Genomic DNA, 27150 nt, shown 5'->3' with positions numbered 1-27150 from the left:
AAATTAATAATTAAAATAAATGACGTGGGGTCCCCCCTATTTTTGATAGCCAGCTAGGGTAAAGCAGACAGCTGTAGCCTGCAAACCACAGCTGACAGCTTCACCTTGGCTGGTGATCAATTTGGAGGGCTCCCCAGGCGTTTTTTTTAAAAAAAAACAAACAAACAAACGTGGGGTACCCCCCAAATTAGATCACCAGCCAAGGTGAAGCGGACAGCTGGGGTCTGGTATTCTCAGGGTGGGAAGAGCCATGGTTATTGGACTCTTCCCAGCCTAAAAATAGCAGGCCGCAGCCGCCCCAGAAGTGGCGCATCCATTAGATGCGCCAATCCTGGTGCTTCGCCCCAACTCATCCCGCGCCCTGGTGCGGTGGCAAATGGGGTAATATACGGGGTTGATACCAGCTGTATTGTCACGTGGCATCAAGCCCTGGGGTTAGTGATGTCACGGCATCTAAACAGATACCCGACATCACTAACCCAGTCAGTATAGAAAAAAATAAAGACAAAAAAAAAATGTATTTGAAAAAAAAACTCCCCGAAACATTCCTCTTTCACCAATTTATTGAAAATAAATAAATTCCGGTCGCTGTAATCCATTTTGGAGGTCCCTCGGCGACTATGGACCTTCTAGAATATGGGGGTCACGTTCAGGGAACGTATTACCCATTTTCTGGAAGAGCAAGCTCTCCATGAGCAGTGTGGGTGAAGTAATCTGAGAAGACTGCACTCACACTGCCCTGGTCCAACCTAGGGCAGAGTGACCTGCAGTAACCTCATTCCAGAATATGAGGGGCACGCTCACAGAACGTACCCCCCATTTTCTAGAACAGCAGGCTCTCCATGTGAGGAGTGTGGCTGCAGATTACTGCACTCACTCTCCCCCGGTCCACAGTGCAGCAGCGAGGTCAGCGTCCCTGCTTGCAAGGATCCAGCTGACAGCCGCTGTCTGCACATGCGCCGCCAGCTTTCTAGAAGGAGGCGGAGTGATCGCGGGGACGGAGCAGAAGCCAGGTAACGGAGCTGACCGGGGGCTGACGGCGGGACCTGGGGACGACTTTTCAGTCGCATGTGACGTGTCACATGCGGCAGAAAGAGCAGGATGAATAAAGCCGCGCGCTACTGTGCGCTGCGCACCGCCATCTTGCATGCTCCGGAGGGGGGGAAGGGGGAGCGATCTAGAGAACCGGAGGGGGCTCCGGTGGATCAGAGGGCTCCGGTGGACCGGAGGAGGGGTCAGGGGGAGGACATTTCCCTCCGATCTGAAATGTTTGATCATTTGAGATCGGAGGGAAATGAATGCAGAGTCGGCGGCAGTTTTCTGTGCGCTTCGGCGCCATTTTGACTGTTCCGGAGGGGGGGTAGGGGTGGGGGGGGGACTCTCCGGTACCGGGGGCTTTGGGGGCACTAGGGGTTTATATTTCTTTCTCATCTGACATCTTTGATCACGTCAGATGAAAAAGAAATCAGTTTTACCGGTCATTTCTTTTTTTTTCATGTGTTCGTTGGTATACGGTGTATACCGGCAATCACATTATCGGGGTAAAAAAACAACACCCCGATTCATAATCTGGGGGGTCTCAGCTACCCCCGGTAGCTGAAACCCCCGACATTTTCGGTCGCTGGGGGGCGCTACAGGGTTTTTTTGGGCCGCCGCTTTAAAGCGGCGGAACAGAATAAGTACCCTGTTTTGCCGCCGCTTTAAGTCGTACGGCCGTCGTTATGAGGTTAAATAAATGGAAGTATTATGATGTCATGTGTGATACGGAAATCGGTTTCCAAGCAAAAATTTTCATCTTCACAAGTGATTTGAATAAAATTAAAAATGTATTTAGAATAAAATTACAATTGGAAGAGAAAAAAAATAGATATAAAAGATGTATAAGAGACGTTATGACAATGAGAGAGGGATCTGCCCTGTTACAGGAGGGAGCAGTATTTAAATCAATATTGTGGCTCGCAGCCATGAAGTTTCTACACATGCTCAGAAACAATTCAAGGGGCGCATAAGCAATTATTACCGTAGTTCTCCAGGCCAATTCTGGTGAAAGACACCTCCAGACGCCTGGTTTCTCGGAGTACATCTTATCTATGGAGTAACATCTTACAGAACATTCCAAGAATAGCTGCAGGCTCAGCCTTGGTTTCTTTTACAGAAACAAAACAAGATTTTATCTAGCTGGTATATAGCTGGTATATAACAATTAATATAACATATTGACAACTTGTGGATTATAATAGCTGTATTGATCATTTGCTTTAGCGTGTGTAAAAATGTAAAATGATTTCACTTTTTTGATGCATGGTAATAATGCGTGATGTTTTGTTTCAGGCTTCTGGATGATGTGTTTGACCTAAGGTATTTTCTAACTGTTCCGTATGAGGAATGTAAGAAGAGGAGAGGGTATGTGTAATATCCATCACCATTGTATTTATTATTGAATGTTCTCAGTGAGAGGAACAAAATTATAATCTTGTGATACCTTTTAATGGCTAACTGAAATAAAATAAAGTGATGTTACAAAGCAAGCTTTCGAGACATCTCAGGTCCCTTCATCAGGCATGATATGACAAAATATCTGAAGAAACACAAATATATGCACAAACAGAGCAGAGTGATGCATAATAAAAGACATTTAAATAAACAAACACTGAGCTTAGAAAGTGAATCCTTAATTAGCTTTGATTAGTGGTGTGAAAGTTTTATTGTCCCAATATTCATGTAGGATCAGAGGTCTGGTGAGTCTCTGCAATGACCCCTCAGATTTTGTAATGGGCCATGAATCCTCCTGACAGATTGAGTCCTGTGTCCACAGAGTTAAACATTGTGATGAATTTGTATTCCCAGACCCTTCGATGGTTCTGTGATCTGAAGTTGCCTTTTAATATGACAACTTTCATGTGGTTTATGTTGTGTCCTGAAGCACAGAAATGTTTGGCCACAGGTAAATGGATTTATTTGTCTGTAATTGTGTGGCGGTGAGCCCTCATTCTTGCTCTCAGTCTCTGTCCTGTTTCTCCAACATAGTGGCCCCAATAGGACATATAGTGCAGGATAGGATTAAGTACACCACATTGGATGAGGAACATGTGAATGTCCCAGGAATTTTATAGTCCTTCTGTGTGTTAGGGATTTGTATACGGTCTTTGGTCTCTACATGGGTGCAGGTTTTGCAGCTCTTTATATTGCAAGGATAAGTTCCTCTTGGTATGTCTGAGAGCATAGAACTTCGGATCATGATGCTCCTTAAATTAGGAGGTTGCCTGCAGCATAGCAATGGAGAATCTTTGAATATTATTTTTAACCGGTCATCCTTGTGTAGAATGTGGTGAAGTTTCTTGGCCGTTCTTCTCAGTACCTCGAGCTGTGGGTTGTAGGTAACCACCAGAGGTACTCGACTATTTTCCTCTTTTTGTTTGTATTGAAGCAGTTCACTTCTAGGGGTCCTTGTTGCTCTAATGATCTGATCATCTATGGAGGTGGGGTGGTAGCCTTGGTTTAGAAATGTCTTTTTAAGATGGGTTAAGTGTTCATCCCTGTCTGCAGGGCTGGAAGAGATACGATTATATCTGAGGGCCTAGCTATAGATAATGGACTTTTTAATGTGTTTGGGGTGAAAGCTGTCCCATCTGAGGTATGTGGAACGGTCAATAGGTTTCCGATACACCGATGTCTGGATTTGAATTTTTATGGTTGTATCCAGGAAGTTGATTTCTGTTTTTGAGTGTTCCAATGTCAAGTTTATGGTTGGATGAAATGCATTGAATTTTTCATGAACTTTTAAAAGCTCTTGCTCAGATTCGGTTCAGATTATTAAGATGTCATCGATGAAACGGAAATAGGCCATTGGTTTGAGGTTGCAGGATGCTAAAAAGTCATTTTCCAGTTTAGCCATGAAAAGGTTGGCATACTGTGGTGCCATTTTGCTTCCCATAGCAGTTCCTGTGCGTTGTAAGTATAGCTCCTCGCCAAAAGAGAAAAAGTTGTGTGTGAGGATGAATTTGTATTTATCACACAGATAATATAGTGATGTGTGTGAACAACAGCCTATTTCAGATGAGAATGAAGAGCTGATTTGCAGTATATTAAGAACTTCTTTTTTCTTCTCTGTTGACCTGAGGAGGGGCAGTGAAGGGAGGAATTGTAGTCATCGTTTAGAGCGCCACTCTTTATTGTGAGCGGCGCCCTGGCACTTGAATATTAAGCTGTCTCTGCAGCACATCTGTGAGTGGTGCTATGACTGTAATTGATTCCTTCAACCCCTATGACTGAAAGCTGGTTCTGCAGCACATCTGTGACCAGTGCTATGACTGTAATTGCTTCCTTCACCACTCCATGACTGAAAGCTGGCTCTGCAGCACAACTGTGAGTGGTGCTATGACTGTAATCGCTTCCTTCACCCCCCCCCCTATGACTGAAAGCTGGCTCTGCAGCACATCTGTGAGTGGTGCTATGACTGTAATAGCTTCCTCCACTCCCCTATGACTGAAAACTGGCATTTTCATAGAGGAAATAAGTTCATTTTCGCCTTGTAGCTGCCCTATCAGAAAGGTGGACAGGCAGCATTGTAACACTGCTTACTTGCAAATTAACCCCATAACTGCAGGTAAAGAGTGTTTTCTACAGTGACCAGTTCCTTTTAAAGTGGCTGTCCGGGATTATAAAAACATGGCTGCTTTGTTCCATAAACAGTGCCACAACAGTCCACAGGTTGTCCGGGGTACTGCAGCTCAGCCTCAATCATAATGAAATTTAGCAGACACAAGCCACAGGCAGATGAGTTGCTGTTTCTGAAATGAAGTGCCATGTTATTCTCATCCTTAATAATCACTTTAAAAAGGACATTGGAGAATGTAAGATCTACAAATGACACTAAAACTGGAGCCAAAAGAGATATATATATATTGGTCATTTGACCAATTCAGCATAGGTAAAATAAAGTAAAAAATTTGGAATAATGTACAATGTTGATAAACTGTACTGGAAAGTAATAAATCTGCCCTTTACACAGCACACGGGTTTATGACCCTCCAGATCCTCCGGGATACTTTGACGGACATGTGTGGCCCATGTATATAAAGCACAAAGAAGAAATGGACAAGATTCCAAGGGAAATAGGTAGCTGTCTACTAACATACTGCATTTATGTTCTTGATAAATGTAACATTACACAAATTACAATTTCTTCGGCGCTCCATTGGGAGACCCAGACGATTGGGTGTATAGCTACTGCCTCCGGAGGCCACACAAAGTATTACACTAAAAAGTGTAAGGCCCCTCCCCTTCTGCCTATACACCCCCCGTGGGATCACGGGCTGCTTCAGTTTTATGCTTTGTGCGAAGGAGGTCAGACATCCACGCATAGCTCCACTGTTTAGTCAGCAGTAGCTGCTGACTATATCGGATGGAAGAAAAGAGGGCCCATACTAGGGCCCCCAGCATGCTCCCTTCTCACCCCACTTTTGTCGGGTGTTTGTTAAGGTTGAGGTACCCATTGCGGGTACGGAGGCTGGAGCCCACATGCTGTTTTCCTTCCCCATCCCCCTGGAGGGCTCTGGTGAAGTGGGATCTTACCGGCCTCCAGGCTCTGAGGCCGGGCTCCATCCACAGACCCAGAGATCCTGCTGGAATGGAGCGGAGTATCGTCAGGGACAGGCCCTGCAACGTTAAGGTACTCTGTGTCCCCGTACAGTCTATGCACAGACACACTCCAGCGTTGCTGGGTGTGTTAGTGCGCCGGGGACAGTAGCGCTGCGCGCTTGGGCTTTACTCACTGCAGCTTAGCTGAGTGAGTTTATGTGACGGGAACTACCGCGCCAGCCGCTGCTGGAGCTGCGGCGCGGCTGAGACTTGTGGTGCGCCGGGGATTTTCGCGCTGCCGCGCTTTTACGACAGCAGCGCTTATAAATCTAGTCCCCGGCTTTTGCGGCCTAGTTACGTTTCGTTCCCGCCCCCAACCCTGCCAGTCAGGGAAGGGGAGAGACGCTGTACAATGATCAGCGCCGAGGGCTGGAGTCTTATTTACATACTCCAGCCCTCTCACTGGGCACAGGGGGACGCCAGTTTCCCGCTCTTGTCTGGGGCACGCCCACGGCCCGCCCCTCTTCACAGGACGCCGGCAGCCATTCCTGCAGGCAATCTAAGCTGGAGAACGGACACAGGCTCTGGGAGACCCAGCAAAGGGATTCTGGCGACCACTTACCCGCTTATGCGGGCGGTAAGCAGCACCTTGGTGCTGACCCCACTATTGCCACAGTGTTTTTTTGTGTACTTTATCCTTGTACTTATATTTGCAAGACCATACACAGACACACGCCAGCATTGCTGGGCGTGTTAGTGCGCCGAGGACAACAGCGCTGCGCGCTTGGACTATACTCACTGCAGCTTAGCTGAGTGAGTTTATCTGTGGGAAACTGCCGCGCTGGAGACTGCGGCGCGGCTGAGACTTGTGGCTGTACGGTCGCTTCTTGGCGATATACCCCTAGATAGCTCTGAGGAGACATCAGCATGTCGTCAGCATAGAGCAAGGGGGCCAAGGCACAGGCTTTCTATGCTGTCTGTACCGCATGTGAGGCTGTTTTACCGGCAGGTTCCACTAACCCCTAATGGGTAGAGTCTCTGCTAGTGGTGGCCCAGAGAGGGCCACCTGTGAAACTGTCCAGAGGACAGAGTTTGCAGTTTTTTTGCTGATAAAATGTCTTGGACTATGAACAAAATTCTAGCAACTTTGCAGTCCAGGGCGGTGACTCAGACCAAGGGCATTCTTGAATCAAGGCTCCCCGGTCTCCCTCAGTTGGAACTAATCCGTGCTCCAAGGGGGTCCCATACATCCCAGACTGAAGGCTCTGACACGGACGACAGTCCCAGACAGCCTAAGCGAGCTCGCTGGGAGAGACCCTCGACTTCACACACTGGTCAGGGTCTCAGCGAGGGGATTCTCTGTATGATAAGGTAGCTGGTCAGGTTTCTGATCCTGAGACCGCTTTCATTCTGGATGCTCCTAACGGGACGCCATGGTGAATGATCTCATAGCGCCCATCAATACACTGGTGGATATTTCTCCCTCAGCCCCTCCAGTGGAGGAGGCAGCTTCAGCAGGAGAAATTCCATTTCAGGTATCCCAAGCGTAAATTCAGTACTTTTTGGGCCTCTCTGACTCAGAGGAGCAGTCCAGAAATGCTACGCTTATCCAGACAAGCTTTTCTCCGCCGCGCCATCCTCCATAGTTGCAGTGGAAGATGGGACTTCACTTAAAGATGCCATTGACAGACAGATGGACCTCTGGTTGAAATCTGTCTGTGAAGCTATCGGCGTGTCGTTTGCTCCGGCATTCGCAGCCGTATGGGCACTCCAAGCTATTTCAGCTGGTCTTGCGCAGATAGACACTGTCACACGTACATCTGTGCCGCAGGTGGCGTCCTTAACCTCGCATGCATTGCGACTTACGCTATTCATGCTGTCCTGGACTCTACGAGCCGTACGCCGGTGGCATACGCCAACTCCGTGGTTTTGCGCAGACCCTTGGGGTTAAGGGAATGGAAGGCAGCTCCTGCTTCCAAAAAGGGCTTAACCAGTTTGCCATTATCTGGTGACAGATTGTTGGCTGAGCGATTGGATGAAATCATTAAACAGGCCAAGGATAAGGATTCTTCCTTACACCAGCCCAGATCCAAAAAAAAAAAAAAAAAAAAAAACCCAAGGAAGGACAGTCGACGTTTCGGTCTTTCCAGGCTCGGGCTGGTCCCAATTTTCCTAGTCCAAAAGGACTCAAAAGGCTCAGAGGGGCTCAGACTCCTGGCGGGCTCAATCACGACCAAAGAAGGCAGCCGGAGGAACCGCTACCAAGGCGGTTTCCTCATGACTTTCAGCTCTCTCTCTCCGCATCCGCGGTCGGTGGCAGACTCTCCCGCTTTGGCGGCATTTAGCTGCCACAGGTCAAAGACCGGTGGCGGTGGATGAGAGACTTTTTGTCTCACGTGTACAGGATAGAGTTTTGTTCTCGTCCTCCGGCTCGATTCTTCAGAACTTCCCCACCTCTCGACCGAGCCGATGCTCTTCTGCAGGCAGAAGGAGTGATAATCCCTGTTCCTCTTCAGGAACAAGATCACGGTTTTTACTCCAATCTGGTTGTGGTGCCAAAAAAGGACGGCCCTTCCGTTCCGTTCTAGACCTAAAACTGCTCAAAAAGCAGTGTAAACCAGGCGGTTCCGGATGGAATCCCTCCGCTCCGTCATTGCCTCAAGGTCTCAAGGAGATTTCCTAGCATCAAGAGACATCAGGATGCTTATCTCCACGTGCCGATTGCTCCAGAGCACCAGCGTTTGCTGCGATTCGTTATAGAAAACGAGCATCTTCAGTTCGTAGACCTGCCCTTAGGTCTGGCGACAGCCCCACGGGTTTTCACCAAGGTCACGGCAGCAGTGGTAGCAGTCCTGCACTCTCAGGGTCACTCTGTGATCCCTTACTTGGACGATCTACTTGTCAACGCACCCTCTCAAGAGGCATGCCAACGCAGCCTGAACGTTGCGCTGGAGACTCTCCAGAGTTTCGGGTGGATCATCAACTTTTCAAAGTTAAATCTGACACTGACCCAATCACTGACATATCTTGGCATGGAGTTTCATACTCTCTCAGCGATAGTGAAGCTTCCGCTGGACAAACAGCGTTCACTACAGACGGGGGTGCAGTCTCTCCTTCAAGGCCAGTCACACCCCTTAAGACGCCTCATGCACTTCCTAGCGAGGATGGTAGCAGCAATGGAGGCAGTCCCTTTCGCGCAGTTTCATCTGCGTCCACTTCAATGGGACATTCTCCGCCAAAGCGATGGGAAGTCGACGTCCCTAGACAGTAACGTCTCCCTTTCTCAGATGGTCAAGGACTCTCTTCAGTGGTGACTTCTTCCCACCTCATTGTCAAAAGGAAGGTCCTTCCTACCCCCATCCTGGACGGTGGTCACGACAGACGTGAGTCTGTCAGGGTGGAGAATAGTCTTTCTCCACCACAGGGCTCAGGGTACGTGGACTCAGCAGGAGTCCATCCTTCAGATCAATGTTCTGGAAATCTAAGCAGTGTATCTTGCCCTGCAAGCCTTCCAGCAGTGGCTGGAATGCAAACAGATCCGAGTTCAGTCGGACAACTCCACAGCGGTAGCATACATCAACCACCAAGGCAGAATACGCAGTCGGCAAGCCTCCCAAGAAGTCCGGCGGACTCTGATGTGGGTGGAAGACAGAGCATCCACCATATCCGCAGTTCACATCCTGGGCGTAGAAAACTGGGAAGCAGACTTCCTCAGTCGCCAGGGTATGGACGCAGGGGAATGGTCTCTGCACCCAGACGGGTGTCAGGAAATCTGGGGCCTTCGGGGGAGGCCGGACGTCGACCTAATGGTGTCTAGGCACAACACCAAGGTCACGAGTTTTCATAGTGTGGTCTTACGATCAACGAGCTCTGGCGGCAGGCGCCTTAGTTCAGGATGGGTCGCAGTTCCAGCTACCCTATGTGTTTCCCCCTCTGGCACTGTTGCCCAGAGTGCTACGCAAGATCAGCTCCGATTGCCGCCGCGCCATCCTCGTCGCCCCAGACTGGCAGAGGAGGTCGTGGTACCCGGATCTGTGGCATCTCACAGTCGGCCAGCCGTGGGCACTACCAGACCGGCCAAACTTACTGTCCCAAGGGCCGTTTTTCCATCTGAATCCTACGGCCCTGAACCTGACTGGGTGGCCATTGAGTCCTGGATCCTAGCGTCTTCAGGATTATCTCATGACGTCATTGCCACCATGTGACGGGCTAGGAAGCCGACGTCTGCCAAGATCTACCACTGGACGTGGAAGATATTCTTACCTTAGGGCTCTGCTCAGGGAGTGTCTCCCTGGCCATTTGCATTGCCTACTTTTCTTTCCTTCCTGCAATCGGGTTGGGAAACAGGTTTGTTGCTCGGCTCCCTTAAAGGACAAGTTCCAGCGCTGTCTGTATTCTTTCAGAAGCGCCTAGCACGACTTCCTCAGGTACGCACGTTCCTGCAGGGGGTTTGTCACATTGTCCCTCCGTACTGGGCCGTTAGACCCATGGGATCTGAACAGGGTACTAATTGCTCTCCAGAAGCCGCCCTTCGAGCCTCTGAGGGATGTTTCACTTTCTCGACTTTCACAGAAAGTGGCCTTTCTGGTAGCGGTCACGTCTCTTCGGAGAGTGTCCGAGCTAGCAGCGCGGTCATCCAAAGCTCCCTTCCTGGTGTTTCACCAAGACAAGGTAGTGCTGCGCCCGATTCCGGAGTTTCTCCCTAAGGTGGTATCCCCTTTTCATCACAATCAGGATATCTCCTTACCTTCCTTTTGTTCTTATCCATTTCATCGATATGAAATGGATTTGCATTGTTGGATCTGGTGAAGAGCACTCGGAATCTACATTCCCGCACGGCGCCCCTGCGCCGATCGGATGCACTCTTTGTCCTTGTCACTGGTCAGCGCAAGGGGTCGCAGGCTGCCAAATCCACCCTGGCTCGATGGATCAAGGAACCAATCCTTGAAGCCTACCGTTCTGCTGGGCTTCCGGTTCCATCAGGGCTGAAGGCCCATTCTACCAGAGCCGTGGGTGCGTCCTGGGCATTACGGCACCAGGCTACGGCTCAGCAGGTGTGCCAGGCGGCTACCTGGGCGAGTCTGCACGCCTTCACCAAGCGTTATCAGGTGCATGCCTACGCTTAGGCGGATGCCAGCCTAAGTAGAAGAGTCCTGCAGGCGGCAGTTGCCTCCATGTAGGGAAGGGCTGTTTTTACAGTCCAAACTTGAGGTATTAATTTACCCACCCAGGGACTGCTTTTGGACGTCCCAATCGTCTGGGTCTCCCAATGGAGCGCCGAAGAAGAAGGGAATTTTGTTACTTACCGTAAATTCCTTTTCTTCTAGCTCCAATTGGGAGACCCAGCACCCGCCCCTGTTCCTTCGGGATTTTTGGTTGTTCGGGTACACATGTTGTTCATGTTGAATGGTTTCAGTTCTCCGATGTTCCTTCGGATTGAATTTGTTTAACCAGTTATTGGCTTTCCTCCTTCTTGCTTTTGCACTAAAACTGAAGCAGCCCGTGATCCCACGGGGGGTGTATAGGCAGAAGGGGAGGGGCCTTACACTTTTTAGTGTAATACTTTGTGTGGCCTCCGGAGGCAGTAGCTATACACCCAATCGTCTGGGTCTCCCAATTGGAGCTAGAAGAAAAGGAATTTACGGTAAGTAACAAAATTCCCTTCATTTTCAAAAAATGTACAACTTCTATTCCAATCATTGTAACTGAGTAATATTTGTTATTGTACTACAATGGGGGTATGTGATTTTCAGACTTGTACTAAGGAAATATATGCAAACACTGTATTCATACATCAGTTATTATGGTCTTATAAAAAGATAACACTGTACACTGACAACATTTTGGGGAGTATGGAATCATTTAGTAGGCTATGCTTGTCTGCACAGTCTTTAAACTTTTGGCATACTTGAGAAAATATTTTTAGAGGAACCAGAATTTGTTTTCAATTATGACATATAATGCAAATGTAATTAAATACTTACCGACCCCCATCATAACCAGAGCAAAAAAAAAAATCTTCTTTAATAAATAGTAGTGATTCCTTCTTTAATTAGAAAATAACACAACACCAAAAATATATGATAATTTGTATTTAGTTTTTTACCATTTTTGCTTGTTTTTAGTTTTCTTGGATGGCATCAAACCAAAAGATGAAATTCTCTGCTCCGTGTATGCCGACATTAAAAGATCTGGTAAGTTATTTTATCGAATATATTTATAGTAATATGACATATTGCAAAGTCCTGTGGCTATTTATATAGCAATTTAGTTGTTTTTTTTTTTTTTTTTCAAAACCCGACATATTTTTAGAAGAATATACACTCCATCAGTGAAATCGCAACACCAAAAAGGAAAAGTAGTGGAATATGGAAATCATAAGATCAATACATATGTTAATGATATGGAAAAGATGAAATAATAGAAACATTTTTTTTTCATACCATCTCCATTTATTTAGTATCAAGTATGTGCGCCATATGCAGAAATACCCACTCTTCAATGAGCTTAATAATGATCTCTGAAGACTGTTCTGCCAGGCACTTAATGAAGATCCGCTGCTGGCAACTCCCATTGTAATTGCCGATCAATGTGCCTCATGGGAGACAAGTCCTTAGACCCTGCAAGCCATGGTAACACATATAGGCCACACAGGCTGGTCACAGTAACATGAGTTAAGACCCCGTTACACGACGTATCTAACAATATATCGGCGGGATCACGGATTCCGTGACGCACATCCGGCATCGTTAGCAACGTCGTTGCGTGTGACACGTACGAGCGACCGCTAACAATGGAATATACTCACCAAATCATCCATCGTTGAAACGTCTTTCATTTTGTAAAAATAGTTGATTGTTGAGGACGCAGGTTGTTCGTCGTTCCCAAGGCAGCACACATCGCTACGTGTGACACCTCGGGAATGACAAACTACAGCTTACCTGCGACCGCCGACAATGAGGAAGGAAAGAGGTGGGCGGGATGTTATGGACGCTCATCTCCGCCCCTCCGCTTCTATTGGGTGGCCGCTTATTGACGCCGCTGTGACGCCGCACAAACCGCCCTCTTAGAAAGGAGGCGGTTATCTGGCCGCAGCGACATCGCTAGGCAGGTAAGTCCGTGTGACGGCTCCTCCTAACAATATTGTGCGCCACGGGCAGCGATTTGCCCGTGACGCACAAACGACGGGGGGGTACTTTCACCATCGATATCGCTAGCGATAACGCTGCGCGTAAAGCCCCCTTAACATGTGGCCTGGGATTGTTGTGTTAAAAAATAGCTCCTCGGACATTGGTGAAATGGCCGTACCACTGGTTCTACCACCAAATCAATGTAATGCTAATCTGAAAGTGTCCCTGGAATGAAGATTAGAGTTATATAGCTACCATACATTATTCCAAAACACTCCATAATCCCTGGAGGACAGGTGTGAAGGCCTCTTCATGGGGTTGCATACGTGGTCTACAGACCAATCTTCAGCGTACATGGTCTCCTGACCAATCTGCAGCTATCATTGTGTCCAAGACAAAAAAAGATCTCATCATTGAATAGACCTCCATTCCAGGCTCCATTGCCTAACTGCTCTTACATCTGTTGTTTAGTGTTGTTTACATCGGTAGAACCACTGGGCCCAGTGATTGGCTACAGTGCTAGCGTCAGTGCAGTAACCGGTAAACAGTCACTGGGCAGCCACTAAACAATCATTCCATATATTTTATGCACTACAATAGATGGTGGCTAAACATTTACAGTCACATGTCTAGTGCAAATGGAGGACCCTAGAATACTGATAGACAGGTAAATTCCCGGCAATCCATGACCGCGCCAATCAACCATTTACAGAAGATACAATTGAGGTGCCTAAATGTCTGGTCGGAAAATGCCTACGAAGGTGGAAATGGGGTTCACCCAGAGAAAACAAACAGGTCAGATATTAGGTATGGGGTTGCTAACACAAAATAAAATTTTACAGTTCCTTGCATGCTGCTCAGCTACCCTTCCTTCATAAGCTGCTCTATGTGTAGTACCCAAGGGCTGTAGGTGGGTCCCAAGGGCAGCTGACCACTGCGGCAATCCTATTACAATACATTACTATTTTACAGGGGGTTTCCAGCCTAATGTATAAAGGCCCAGTCACACACGACTTACCAGCGATCCCGAAAACGATGCGACCTGATAAGGATCGCAGGTAAGTCGCTGGGAGGTCGCAGGTGAGATGTCACACAGTCAGGTCTTACCAACGATGCAGTAACGATACAGGTCGCAGTAGTGACCTGTATAACGATCTCAGCAGTCACTGTGACCCTGTCATACAGTGTCAAACACAGCGATGTGTCCTGCCCAGCAGGACATCGCCTTAGAAGAAAATGGCCTGGACCATTCTGCAACGACCGGCGACCTCACAGCAGGGGCCTGATCGCTGGTAGGTGTCACACATAACGAGATCGCTGACAGGATCGCTACTGCATCACAGAAACCGGGACTCAGCTGCGATCTCGCTAGCGATCTCGTTATGTCTGATGGTACCTTTAAGCGAAGTCTTTATACAATAAAAGTTGCTTGATTCCTCAATAAACTAAATGCCCACCTCTGGATGTAAATAAGAATCTCCCTGTTTACCGACATCAAGATTTACAGCTACTGAAATTATAAGAAGTTTATGGAACTGTAACTGACAATGTTTGATTTTTCTCTTTGCTTTTGAAGCTCTTCACTGCACATCCTAAGGAGTCTTGAAGGAATTGAAGACCAACAGAAACTATGGACCAAAAGACACAAAGCATCTACTGTAAAGACACAGAGGAGGCCTGTGCTCTACGGTCTATGTTCTGGCTACAGCTACACAGCCGTTCTTGTCTCGTGGTGTAGAATCACATCAAAGTCACACATACAATGCCAGCGTGGCTGTTTTATGCATTGGGGAAGCAATGAAGGGATTTAATCAGCTTTGAAGACATAGACTGGCAGCTGTAATGTGATAACGTAATGGAAATAATCCAATACTATAAATATAACTCCCTCCCGCCTCAGGTCTCCAGGTTCACGGTCCCTCGATGGTCAGTGCTAATATCACTGACGAGCTGGCAGGTAACCATAGACAATCACTGCTGCAGAGGACACTGACATTACTTCTACAAGGAATGATTGGTGTATAGCATGTCTTAGCCTTAGCAAGCTGGAAACTAGGGAAACAGTAGTATATATATATATATATATATATATATATATATATATATATATATATATATATTGTGAAGCATGGGATGTTAAGAGTCCGTTAGATGCAAATATTTTTTCCAAAGGAGTTTATTTTAACACAAGAATCTGTCTTCTAGCAAAAGAGAAATCTCACCAGGCAAAAATAAATCCATATGCAGTTCACATTGGTCTGGTACATAGGCTGTTGCAGCTCCACAAAACAGAAAACATTATCCACACAGATTGCTGTTAATTGCAACCCTTTTACACACATGGAAAACTCCCACAATCCCTTGCACCAGTCCCTATATAACACCAGAGAATTCCTGGCCAGTCTCTTATAGGCTACATGCGCACGCTGCTTCTTTTTCGTGTTCACAAACTGCAGCCAAAACTGCACCTTGTCAGAGAGAGCCTGGAAATGTCACAAAAAATGTAGGTGCTTTTTTGGTGCATTTTTGCTGCTTTTTTGGTGCGTTTTTGGCTGCAGTTTTGTCAACAATTGTTTCATGTATTTTTCAGTTCAAACAAGCCCATAAAGCTTGTTGAATTGAAAAAAAAAAATTAGAAATAAATAAGTAATTAAAAAAAACTGGCGTGCGGTCCCCCCCAATTTTAATGCCAGCCAGATAAAGCCAGACGGCTGAAGGCTGGTATTCTCAGGATGGGGAGCCCCACGTTATGGGGAGCCCCCCAGCCTAACAATATCAGTCAGCAGCCGCCCAGAATGGCCGCATCCATTAGATGCGGCTGTTCTGGGACTGTACCCGGCTCTTCCCGATTTGCCCTGGTGCGTTGGCAAATCGGGGTAATAAGGAGTTATTGGCAGCCCATAGCTGCCAATAAGTCCTAGATTAATCATGTCAGGCGTCTATGAGACACCCTCCATGATTAATCTGTAAATTACAGTAAATAAACACACACACCCGAAAAATCCTTTATTAGAAATAAAAAACACAAACACATTCCCTCATTACCAATTTATTAACCCCGACAAAGCCCTCCATGTCCGGCGTAATCCAGCATGCTCCAGCGTCGCATCCAGCTGTGCTGCATGCAGGTGACCGGAGAAGCAGCAGACACCGCCGCTCCGGTCACCTCCACACAGCTAATGAAGACAGCCGCGGGATCAGCCTGAGCTGTCACCGAGGTTACCCGCGGCCACCGCTGAATCCAGCGGTGGCCGCGAGTAACCTCAGTGACAGCTCAGCTGATCGCGCTACTGTGTGGAGCTGACAGGAGTGTGGAGCTGACAGGAGTGTGGAGCTGACAGGAGTGTGGAGCTGACAGGAGTGTGGAGCTGACAGGAGTGTGGAGCTGACAGGAGTGTGGAGCTGACAGGAGCGTGGAGCTGACAGGAGCGTGGAGCTGACAGGAGCATTGAGGACGGGACTTTCAGCGGCAGCGGCGGTGGCAGTGAGAGGGGTCCATCATCTCCCCTGTGCGTGCACGCTGGGGACAGCGGTACTTCGGGGAACACGTGGAGGACGGGACTATCAGCAGCGGCGGCAGCGAGAGGGGGATGGACGTTGGCAGCTGAAAACATTGATTTTTCCCTCTCGCTGCCGCCGCTGCTGATAGTCCCGTCCTCCACATCATCTCCCCTGTGCGTGCACGCTGGGGACAGTGGTACTTCGGGGAACACGTGGAGGACGGGACTATCAGCGGCGGCAGCAGCGAGAGGGAAAAATCAATGTTTTCAGCTGCCAATGTCCATCCCCCTCTCGCTGCCGCTGCTGATAGTCCCGTCCTCCACATCATCTCCCCTGGGGACAGCGGTACTTCGGGGAACACGTGGAGGACGGGACGGGACCACTTGCCTGACCTCACTTCCTGACAAATCATCTGCGTTTTTGGTACCAAAAACGCAGGTAAAAGGCAGGTAAAATGCACCACTTGTGATTAGCATGCATTTTTCCTGCGTTTTTGATGCCCTCATTGATTTCAATGGGTGACAATTGTTGACAAAAATGCAGGAAGAATGAACATGCTGCGTTTTTTTTGTCACAAACTTTTGACAAAAAAACCGCTGACAAATAAACTGCAATGTGCGCATGACAAATCTGACTTCTCATAGACTTTGCTGGGAAGTCAAGTGTCAGAAAGTTCTGCTGACAAAACTGCAGCCAAAAAAGCAGCAAAAAAGCAGGAAAAAAATCAGCATGCGCATGTAGCCATAAGGTCAGGACAGACACACCTTGCTGCAGGTAAGTGAATTTACAACATGGAAACAGAAATAATATGCAGAATTGCCTTGGTATTTGTACATTATTCCTAACTAGCAGCACACAGCAAGAAGAGAAAAATACATCAGGTGGCCAGCCCAATAAGAAAAGTAAGAAGTAAAAGCATGTACACACATTCACACAGAAGCTGTCAGATAAGGAAGAGTCATATACAAGTACCAGGGTTACAAACATAAAAAGAAACACTTTCTACATTCACATTCCTCCCACCTTAAGAGGAAGCTTGCCCTTCCTCAGGCTGCTTTCACTTCAGCACCATACCTGGATAAATGGTCGGCATTCTGGTGCTCCTTCCCTGATCAATATTTTATTTGAAACTTAAATGGCTGTAATGCTAAATACCATCTTGTAATTCTGGCATTTTTATCTTTCATAGTGTGAATCCAAGTAAGAGGATGATGATCTGTTATTAAGGTGAACTCCCGTCCCAATAAATAATACCGCAACGCTTCTAAAGTCCACTTAATGGCTAACCCTTCCTTCTCTATAGTGGCATATTTTTGTTCACGAGGAAACAATTTTCTACTTAAATAAAGGATAGGGTGTTTTTCACCATTAATCTCTTGGCTAAGGACTGCACCAAGTCCAACCTCTAATGCGTCCGTTTGTACAATGAATGGGTTTTCAAAGTTTGGACTTTGCAAAACCGGCTCTTTACACAAGATTTCTTTTACTTGCCTAAAAGTGAGATCACATTCCTTTGTCCATACCACTTCCTCTTTCATGTTCTTTTTAGTTAGGTCAGTTAGGGAAGCAACTACCTCAGCGAATTCAGGGATAAAACGCCTGTAGTACCCAACAAGACCTAAGAAGGATCTGACTTCTTTCTTCGTGGTTGGGATCCCTGCAGTTGGATGGCTTGTACTTTGGTAATTTCTGGTCTTACTATACCATTACCCACAATAAATCCGAGGTATTTTGTTTCCTGAAATCCCAAAGCACATTTACGTGGATTAATGGTGAACCCAGCCTTCCCAATTTCCTCTACCACCTTTCCTAAGTGGTACAAATGGTCTCTCCATGATCTACTAAAGATAACCACATCATCTAAATAGGCAGCACTATACCCTGTATGATCTTTTAAGAGTAGGTCCATGGCTCTCTGAAAAGTAGCTGGAGCACCATGAAGACCAAATGGCATAGTCTTAAACTGATACAAACCACTAGGCATCGCAAAAGCAGTTTTTTCTTTTGACTTTTCTTCAAGGGGAATTTGCCAATAACCCTTACATAAATCTAGGGTAGAGATATAAACAGCTCCTCCCAATCTATCAATTAGATTGTCAATGCGAGGCATAGGGTAGCTGTCAAACCGGGATATAGCATTAATTTTACGAAAATCTATACAAAATTTTATTGTCCCATCTTTTTTCCCAACCATCACTACAGGTGAAGACCAAGGACTTTTTGACGGTTCAATGACACCTAGTCTCAGCATTTCCTTGACTTCATTTTCTGCTATGCATTTTAGTTTTTCTGGTATTCTATAAGGTTTCTGTCTATATATACAGTGCCTACAAGTAGTCTTCAACCCCCTGCAGATTTAGCAGGTTTGATAAGATGCAAATAAGTTAGAGCCTGCAAACTTCAAACAAGAGCAGAATTTATCAACAGATGCATAAATCTTACAAACCAACAAGTTATGTTGCTCAGTTAAATGTTAATAAATTTTCAACATAAAAGTGTGGGTCAATTATTATTCAACCCCCTAGGTTTAATATTTTGTGGAATAACCCTTGTTTGCAATTACAGCTAATAATCGTCTTTTATAAGACCTGATCAGGCCGGCACAGGTCTCTGGAGTTATCTTGGCCCACTCCTCCATGCAGATCTTCTCCAAGTTATCTAGGTTCTTTGGGTGTCTCATGTGGACTTTAATCTTGAGCTCCTTCCACAAGTTTTCAATTGGGTTAAGGTCAGGAGACTGACTAGGCTACTGCAACACCTTGATTTTTTTCCCTCTTGAACCAGGCCTTGGTTTTCTTGGCTGTGTGCTTTGGATCGTTGTTTTGTTGGAAGATGAAATGACGACCCATCTTAAGATCCTTGATGCAGGAGCGGAGGTTCTTGGCCAAAATCTCCAGGTAGGCCGTGCTATCCATCTTCCCATGGATGCGGACCAGATGGCCAGGCCCCTTGGCTGAGAAACAGCCCCACAGCATGATGCTGCCACCACCATGCTTGACTGTAGGGATGGTATTCTTGGGGTTGTTTGCAGTGCCATCCAGTCTCCAAACGTCACGTGTGTGGTTGGCACCAAAGATCTCGATCTTGGTCTCATCAGACCAGAGAACCTTGAACCAGTCTGTCTCAGAGTCCTCCAAGTGATCATGAGCAAACTGTAGACGAGCCTTGACATGACGCTTTGAAAGTAAAGGTACCTTACGGGCTCATCTGGAACGGAGACCATTGCGGTGGAGTACGTTACTTATGGTATTGACTGAAACCAATGTCCCCACTGCCATGAGATCTTCCCGGAGCTCCTTCCTTGTTGTCCTTGGGTTAGCCTTGACTCTTTGGACAAGCCTGGCCTCGGCACGGGTGGAAAATTTCAAAGGCTGTCCAGGCCGTGGAAGGATAACAGTAGTTCCATAAGCCTTCCACTTCCGGATAATGCTCCCAACAGTGGAGACAGGTAGGCCCAACTCCTTGGAAAGGGTTTTGTACCCCTTGCCGGCCTTGGGACCCTCCACGATCTTGTCTCTGATGGCCTTGGAATGCTCCTTTGTCTTTCCCATGTTGACCAAGTATGAGTGCTGTTCACAAGTTTGGGGAGGGTCTTAATTAGTCAGAAAAGGCTGGAAAAAGTGATAATTAATCCAAACATGTGAAGCTCATTGTTCTTTGTGCCTGAAATACTTCTTAATACTTTAGGGGAACCAAACAGAATTCTGGTGGTTTGAGGGGTTGAATAATAAATGACCCTCTGAATAAACTTTTCTCAATTTAAAAAAATAAAAAGAAATAACATTTTTTTTTGCTGCAGTGCATTTCACACTTCCAGGCTGATCTACAGTCCAGACGTCACAATGCCAAGTTAATTCCGAATGTGTAAACCTGCTAAATCTGCAGGGGGTTGAATACTACTTGTAGGCACTGTATATATACTACTGTTTCTCTAGTTTCCATTTTGTCTTCCAGTATATGGCACAGGTCCCGCTCATTTGTTTTATCTAGTGGTGCCGGCCCCTCCCCCAAGCCTTTTCTGGCCTTAGCAAAATAACCACAGACCAGGCAGGAACCATGGACTTTGAAATTTATTGAGGCAAGGAGCCAAACATTTCAAGGTTATAGACTTTTTCCCCACTATGTTATTTCATATCAGATAACAGGGTTTTGGGCTTATTTTTTAAGTGTAGAAAATAATTTAAATCTCAATGACTCAGCTGAGTGACCAAAGTTTGGTGACTAGTCAAAGGGGGTGTCCAAAAATGTTCCTGAGCTGAGCTCATTGTATAAAGGTGCCCCTTCTATGGCTGTGTCTAGGAACATGGATGGCACATACCATAGCTCCTGGGCAGAGGAGGAAACAAAAGAGATTATAAAGTGGATTCTTTCTGTGAGGTAAAACATTGTATTTAAACAGGCAGGGAAAATCTTTTACATCCCAAAATGCAGTAGCTGTGATCTGATGCTGTCCTGTCTGTATACTTTTTTATACTTTTTTTGTTTCCCCACTGCCTAGGAGACGTGGTATGTGCAGACCATATACCTCCCCTGTCCGACATGGCCATTACACAGTACTTAGCAAGGACAGATGTATAAGATTATATCCGCACAGGAATTTTTAATTTTTTTTTTAACACATCCAATTGTGGAAATTATTAGTATTCCAATATCTCTTGATTAAAATGTACTTATATCGTATGACAACCCCTTTTGTGATCATGACACTACATAATACTGTGCGGTAGTATGTATCATGTTTACAATACAAACTAGGATTTTATTCCAAGCATGTTTAAAGTAAGGGGTACTTTGCACGCTGCGACATCGCTAGCCGATGGTAGCGATGCTGAGCGTGATAGTACCCGCCCCCGTCGCACATGCAATATCTTGTGATAGCTGCCATAAAGAACATTATCGCTACGGCAGCTTCACACGCACTTACATGAACTGCGACGTCGCTCTGGCCGGCGATCCGCCTCCTTTCTAAGGGGACGTGTTTTGCGGCGTCACAGGACGTCACACGGCAGCCGTCCAATAGAAGAGGAGGGGCGGAGATGAGCGGGACATAAACATCCCGCCCACCTCCTTCCTTCTGCATAGCCGGTGGAGGCAGGTAAGGAGATGGTCCTCGCTCCTGCGGCTTCACACAGAGCAATGTGTGCTGCCACAGGAACGAGGAACAACATCGTATCTCCTATTGGTGCGACATTATAAAAATGTCCGACACTACACAGATCACCGATTTACGACGCTTTTGCGATCGTTTATCGGCGCATCTAGGCTTTACACGTTGCGACGTCATTACCGGCGCCGGATGTGCGTCACTTTCGATTTGACCCCGATGATATCGCAGTAGCGATGTCGCAACGTGCAAAGTACCCCTAAGTCTCTACCCAAAATCCAGATTACTACACATCTGCTTAGGAAACAAGGAGAGTTAGGGAGCAAGGCTCAAATACTGGTGGATTGGCGGGGTCATGAGAGACATTCGGGAGAGCCACATATGAGGTGGTTTATGGTTAACATCACGTAGTCATCAGATTAGATATAGTAAGTCAAGTTGCTCATCTACTATCTTTCTATCAATATACCCTTGGGTAAGCTACTGTTCTATCACAAGAGTGTCTCAATTTAGAAGGCATCACAAATGTCTTAATGTCAATCTGCTGTGGCATCACATTTGGGTTTTAACCAGATGATCTACTGTGATATCACAACACTATTTCTTTCATTTTATAAGCTGCAGTGATATCAGTGGATTACATATGTCCAGTATGATGTCACAGTATCTTAACCTAAGGCCCCTTTCACACGTCAGTGATTCTGGTACGTTTGTGCTTTTTTTTTTTTTTTAAATGTACCAGAATCACTGACATACGCAGACCCATTATAATCAATGGGTCTGCTCACACATCAGTGATTTTTCACTGAACTTGTCTCCGTGCAGCGTACACGCGTGTCCGTGATTCTGCACGGAGACAAGTCAGTTTTTTTGTGGCATCACTGATGACCCACGGACCACACTATGGTGTGATCCGTTTGTGATCAGTGAAACACCAGAAAATCACGGACATATTAAATATTAAATATTTTCAACTTATCTTGCCTGCGATTCGCTCTGCAGCTTCTGTTCTCGGCAGCTCCTGCCTGGCTCATGAATATTCATAAGAGCAGGAACAGCCGACCAGAAAGTAGCTGCAGAGAGCGGTAGGCGGACGCTGCAGAGCTGGAGACTTCAGCACCATGGACAGCAGGAGTGAAGGCAGTTGAGTAATGTCCATATGCAATCACAGATCACGGATTGCACATGGACAACCCACGTGTGCCGTGAATCACGTAACACGGAGGGACATGTGCGTGGTTTACACGTCAGTGAAGAACGTCAGTGTTTTTCACTGACGTGTGAAACGGGCCTTAGGCACAATTCAGACGTCTATCACGGTCTCAGTATGGACCATGACACAGATGCACAGGTTGGTTGTGGATCTTCTGACCTAAACATGACTGTCACATTCAGGTCAGGTGACCCGTGCTAGTCCATGCATCTACATCGTGGTCCATGCTCTGATACCAACTTAGTTTACAGACAACATTTTGATAGTTGTTTTAATTTTATTTTTTAGGGACTTGAAGTGCTAAACAACCATGCATATCTGGCTTTTCAAAATTTTCTTCTCGTTAGCCGTAAGGGTTACCGTAGTTAGTTTTTATTTTTTTATAGACCAGATTTTTACAAATGTGGAGATGTAGAGTATGTTTATTTTTTTATTTTCTTCATTTGAAATGAGGGAAAAGGTGGCCGGGGTGTCATTCTACTTTTTCTTTATCGTTCCTATGGGAGACCCAGACATTGGGTGTATAGCTTCTGCCTCCGGAGGACACACAAAGTACTACACTAAAAAGTGTAGCTCCTCCCTCTGAGCATATACACCCCCTGGATAACCAGATCTGGTCAGTTCATTGCTTTGTGTTCAGGAGGCATACATCCACACATGCATTCTCATCTGATTTTTCATTTTTGGAAAGTTTTTGAAGAAAAGCGGGTCCAAGCCTGGACTCCTGGCATGTCCCTTCTCACCCCACTGTGTCGGCGGTGCTGTTAAGGTTGATTTACAAGGCTGGAGTCTTACATGCAGCGCTCCTTCACCATCCCTCGGGCTCTGGCTTGAAGTGGCAGCCAGCACGGTTCTCCTTGCTTTGCAGGAGACCGGTCTCCATCCGCAGCCCTTCAGGATCCTGCTGGACGGAGCACTCATCCCCAGGGACTTGGAACCCTGCGTCTCAGCAAGCTAAGTACCTGAGACGTTTATATTCGGGGGGGTCCCGGTACTTTATTATGGTGGGAGAGTGTGCTGTGTAACTTTTGTGACATTTCTGGCCGGTTCTCTGGCTGTCACCTGAGAACCGCGCCGATGGTGCCTGCGCGCCGGCCGCATCGCTTAAATTTAGGCCCCGGCTTCGCCGGAGGCCTACTTTCGATTTCACTGCCCTCGCATGTCAATCATGCAGCGGCCGTTCGGCACAGGGGAGGGACACTCCTCTCTGAGTACATGTCCCCTCCCCTGTAAATCTCCTTGGCCCTCCAGATCCCGCTCTCAGAGCAGGTCCCGCCCCCTCTCCTCGCTCCGGCGCCATTTTCTCAGCGTTTTTCTATGGATCAGCGCTGGCTGCAGCATCCCTGCTAAGCTGCTTGGGGGTCCGGGCTGTGGGATCTGGAGGGCACACAAACGGTCTGGTAAGCCACAACCTCTGGTTGTGGACCTTCTTATATACTCTCTGGGGGTCATTCTGGCTCAGAGCCCCCACTTCAGCAGCATGTCTCACACGAGGAGCAAGGCTGCAAGGCTGTACTCAATATGCACTGCATGTAAGCTCGTGCTGCCTGAACCGAGCACATATCCACATTGTGATGCCTGCTCTAACCTGACGATGCCTCAGCCTGGAGTGTCACCCCCAGTGGTCTCTCAGGCTGCTCCGGCTCCTGTGGCTGAACCCCCGGCTTGGGTAGAATCCTTCTCTAGGTCAATCTCCCAGTCTTTTGCCGACTCCATGGGACAGCTGTCCCGGACTTTGCTGAACATGCATCAGCCCCCTTCTCAGGGCGCCTCTGCTGCTAGGGCTCTCTCAGCAGAGCTCACAGAGGATTCTTCATCTGGTCCCAGACCCCGTCCTCCTAAAAGGAGACGCAGGGTCCCCTCTCCTTCCTCGTCCCACGGCTCTGATTCACGAGCTGACTCGCAGGACGAGGAGGATGCCTTTACTGGGGGCTCGGACGCTACCTCCATGTGCCCCATTGATCTGTCCGAAAGTGACGCAGATGTTTGTGATTTGATTGCGTCCATTAATTCTGTACTGGACCTCAATCCGCCAGTATCAGAGGAGCAACCCTCTCTGGCAGAAAAGCACCAGTTTACCTTGCCTAAGAGGACAAGGAGTGTGTTCTTTAACCACTCCAGTTTTCAGGCCACTGTGACCAAGCCTAGGGCCTGTCCTGACAAACGCTTCCCAAAGCGTGGTTCTGATGACCGTTTTCCCTTTCCACCTGAGGTGGTCAAGGAGTGGGCTCATTCACCAAAGGTAGACCCTCCGGTGTCTAGACTCTCAGCCCGGACCGTTGTATCAGTGGCTGATGGCACCTCTCTTAAGGATTCCACTGACCGCCAGGTTGACCTTCTGGCCAAATCTGTATATGAGGCGGCTGGGGCCTCGTTCTCCCCATCTTTTGCAGCAGTGTGGGCTCTCAAGGCCATCTCTGCTTCTCTAGAGGAGATGCATTCCCTCACCAGGGAATCTATGCCCGAAATGGTTGTGTAATACTATTGTATGTTTTGAGGATTTCGATAGCGTTAGGGCAATGACAGCCAGAGACGAGTTTGTGGTACAAGATGTTTATGATATGTAACCACGGTAGATACACAACGGAAATACACAGTATAACAAACACATGAAAATACCTTTCCGAAACGGAGCGAAGGGGATTCCCGGGGCCACGCACCGGACTCCCCCAGGGAGACCACCAGAGCGAACCCCTATACAGGGACTGTCCGGCAATCAACCCCGGAAGGCCTAAATGCGCCGCAGCCGGGACACAAGGGGCAAGCGGTAAAGTCCAGAAGTGTCCGTACGGGATGAAAGTCCAGAATGGTTATGAACCGGAAGAAACCGGGCAGACGTGCTGACCAAAGACGGCAGACGGAGTCCGGGCACAGTTTGAAGAAACCGGGTGTGGTCCAGAGTCGGTCGGTAGATTTTCAGGAGGATCCAAAGGTAATCAAGTAGCAGCAGCAGCAAAGCAGGAGCACACAGCAAGCAGTATACTCAGGCACTGGACTAGGCTTAGAGGCGGCCTTTTAAGCAGCTGGACAGGAAGTAGGGCAACAGAACATAAAACTCCATGTTAACCGAGGGCAAGCTCTTTCAAAAGAGGACTGGAAAACCCGGAAACCTGACATTACTCCACCCCCCCAGAAACGGCCTCAGGACGGGTCAGGGCCCGGCTTGTCCGGGTACCGTCGATGAAACTGAGCGATCTTCCGGGGTGCTCGAATGTTACCCACCGGTTCCCAGGAATCGTCCTCGGGGCCGTACCCCTGCCAACGTACCAGATACTGAAGCCGACGACGATGGAGCCGGGAGTCAATAATGTCCTCAACCACGAACTGCTCCTCGCCGTCGACCATCACAGGCGGAGGAGGAGGCACGACACGACCATGAAACGTATTGGGAGAGACGGATTTGAGGAGAGAAACATGAAAGACCGGGTGTACCTTTAGATGGTGCGGTAACCGCAGCCGACAGGCCACAGGGCTCACGATCCCGGTGATCTTGAACGGACCGATGAATTTTTGTTCCAGCTTCTGCGAAGGGACACCCAATCTCAGGTTCTTGGTGGATAACCATACAGAGTCCCCTACCTTATACATGGGTGCCGGTTTCCGGTGAGCGTCTGCCGACCTCTTGTAACGCTCCTGAGCTGTAGCCACAGTGTCCTTCAGAACCTCCAGATTTTGTCGTAGCTCTGTCAATCTGTCCTCCACCGCAGGCGCTGAGACCGCAACCGGTGACCTAGGCAAAATAGTCGGATGGTAACCCAAGTTAGCAAAGAAGGGCGTTACCTTAGTGGAGCTGCTCTGAGTGTTGTTATACGAGAACTCCGCCAACGGAAGCATCTTCAACCAATCGTCCTGCAGATGGCTGACATAACAGCGAAGGTATTGTTCCAGGGTTTGATTGGTCCGTTCGGTTTGCCCATTTGTCTGAGGATGGTATGCAGAAGACAAACAGACATCAATCTGGAGTGCCGTACAAAACCCCTTCCAGAACCTAGACGTGAACTGCACGCCCCGGTCAGAGATGATCTCGTCTGGTACCCCATGCAATCGGAATACGTTCTGGATAACCAGATCCACTGTCTCTGCGGCTGAGGGAAGACCGGCACACGGAATAAAGTGAGCAGCTTTAGTCAACCGATCCACCACCACTAAAATGGTATTGTGACCGTCTGAGACGGGCAACTCCACAATAAAATCCATTGAGATAGACCCCCAAGGGCGAGATGGCACGGGTAACGGTTGGAGAAGTCCTGTAGGAGCCACACGAGGGACCTTGCACCGGGCACAAACCACACATGAGTGGACATAGTCCTTTAAACAGGTAGGCCACCAGAAAAAACGGTTCAGAAATTCCTGCGTCTTCTGTACCCCCCTATGACCAGCCAACACGGAGTCATGGACCAACTTGAGAACCCGAAGTCTTACGGCCTCCGGGACATAAATGCGTCGCTCTCTCAACCACACACCATTCCGAAGAACAAGAGTTACATCATTCGGGGGGGCAGCAAGAAATACGTCACCATCATAGGCCAGCTTGATGTCCTTCCACAAGTCCTGGTCCTGGATTACTCCAACGAAATTGGCATCCGATAACACGGTTTGAGACGGGGTTCCAGGCACGGAGT

General features: G+C 47.6%; 1 protein-coding gene across 3 annotated transcripts in view; it reads left to right on the top strand.

The window, feature by feature from the left end:
• The window catches only part of NMRK1 (nicotinamide riboside kinase 1), a 59331-nt gene extending 43411 nt beyond the window's left edge, over window positions 1-15920 (top strand). For all 3 annotated transcript variants that reach the window (XM_075340235.1, XM_075340214.1, XM_075340225.1), the window contains 4 exons: window positions 2332-2403; window positions 5012-5118; window positions 11706-11774; window positions 14287-15920. In XM_075340235.1, the coding sequence (XP_075196350.1) occupies window positions 2332-2403; window positions 5012-5118; window positions 11706-11774; window positions 14287-14306 (268 nt within the window). In that variant the 3' untranslated portion in view covers window positions 14307-15920. The remainder of the gene's footprint in view (window positions 1-2331; window positions 2404-5011; window positions 5119-11705; window positions 11775-14286) is intronic.
• Window positions 15921-27150: the final 11230 nt, after the last annotated feature.

The sequence above is a fragment of the Anomaloglossus baeobatrachus genome, chromosome 1, assembly GCF_048569485.1.
Source record: "Anomaloglossus baeobatrachus isolate aAnoBae1 chromosome 1, aAnoBae1.hap1, whole genome shotgun sequence".
Lineage (NCBI taxonomy): Eukaryota > Metazoa > Chordata > Amphibia > Anura > Aromobatidae > Anomaloglossus > Anomaloglossus baeobatrachus.
This window is presented reverse-complemented; position numbering and strand designations above follow the sequence as displayed.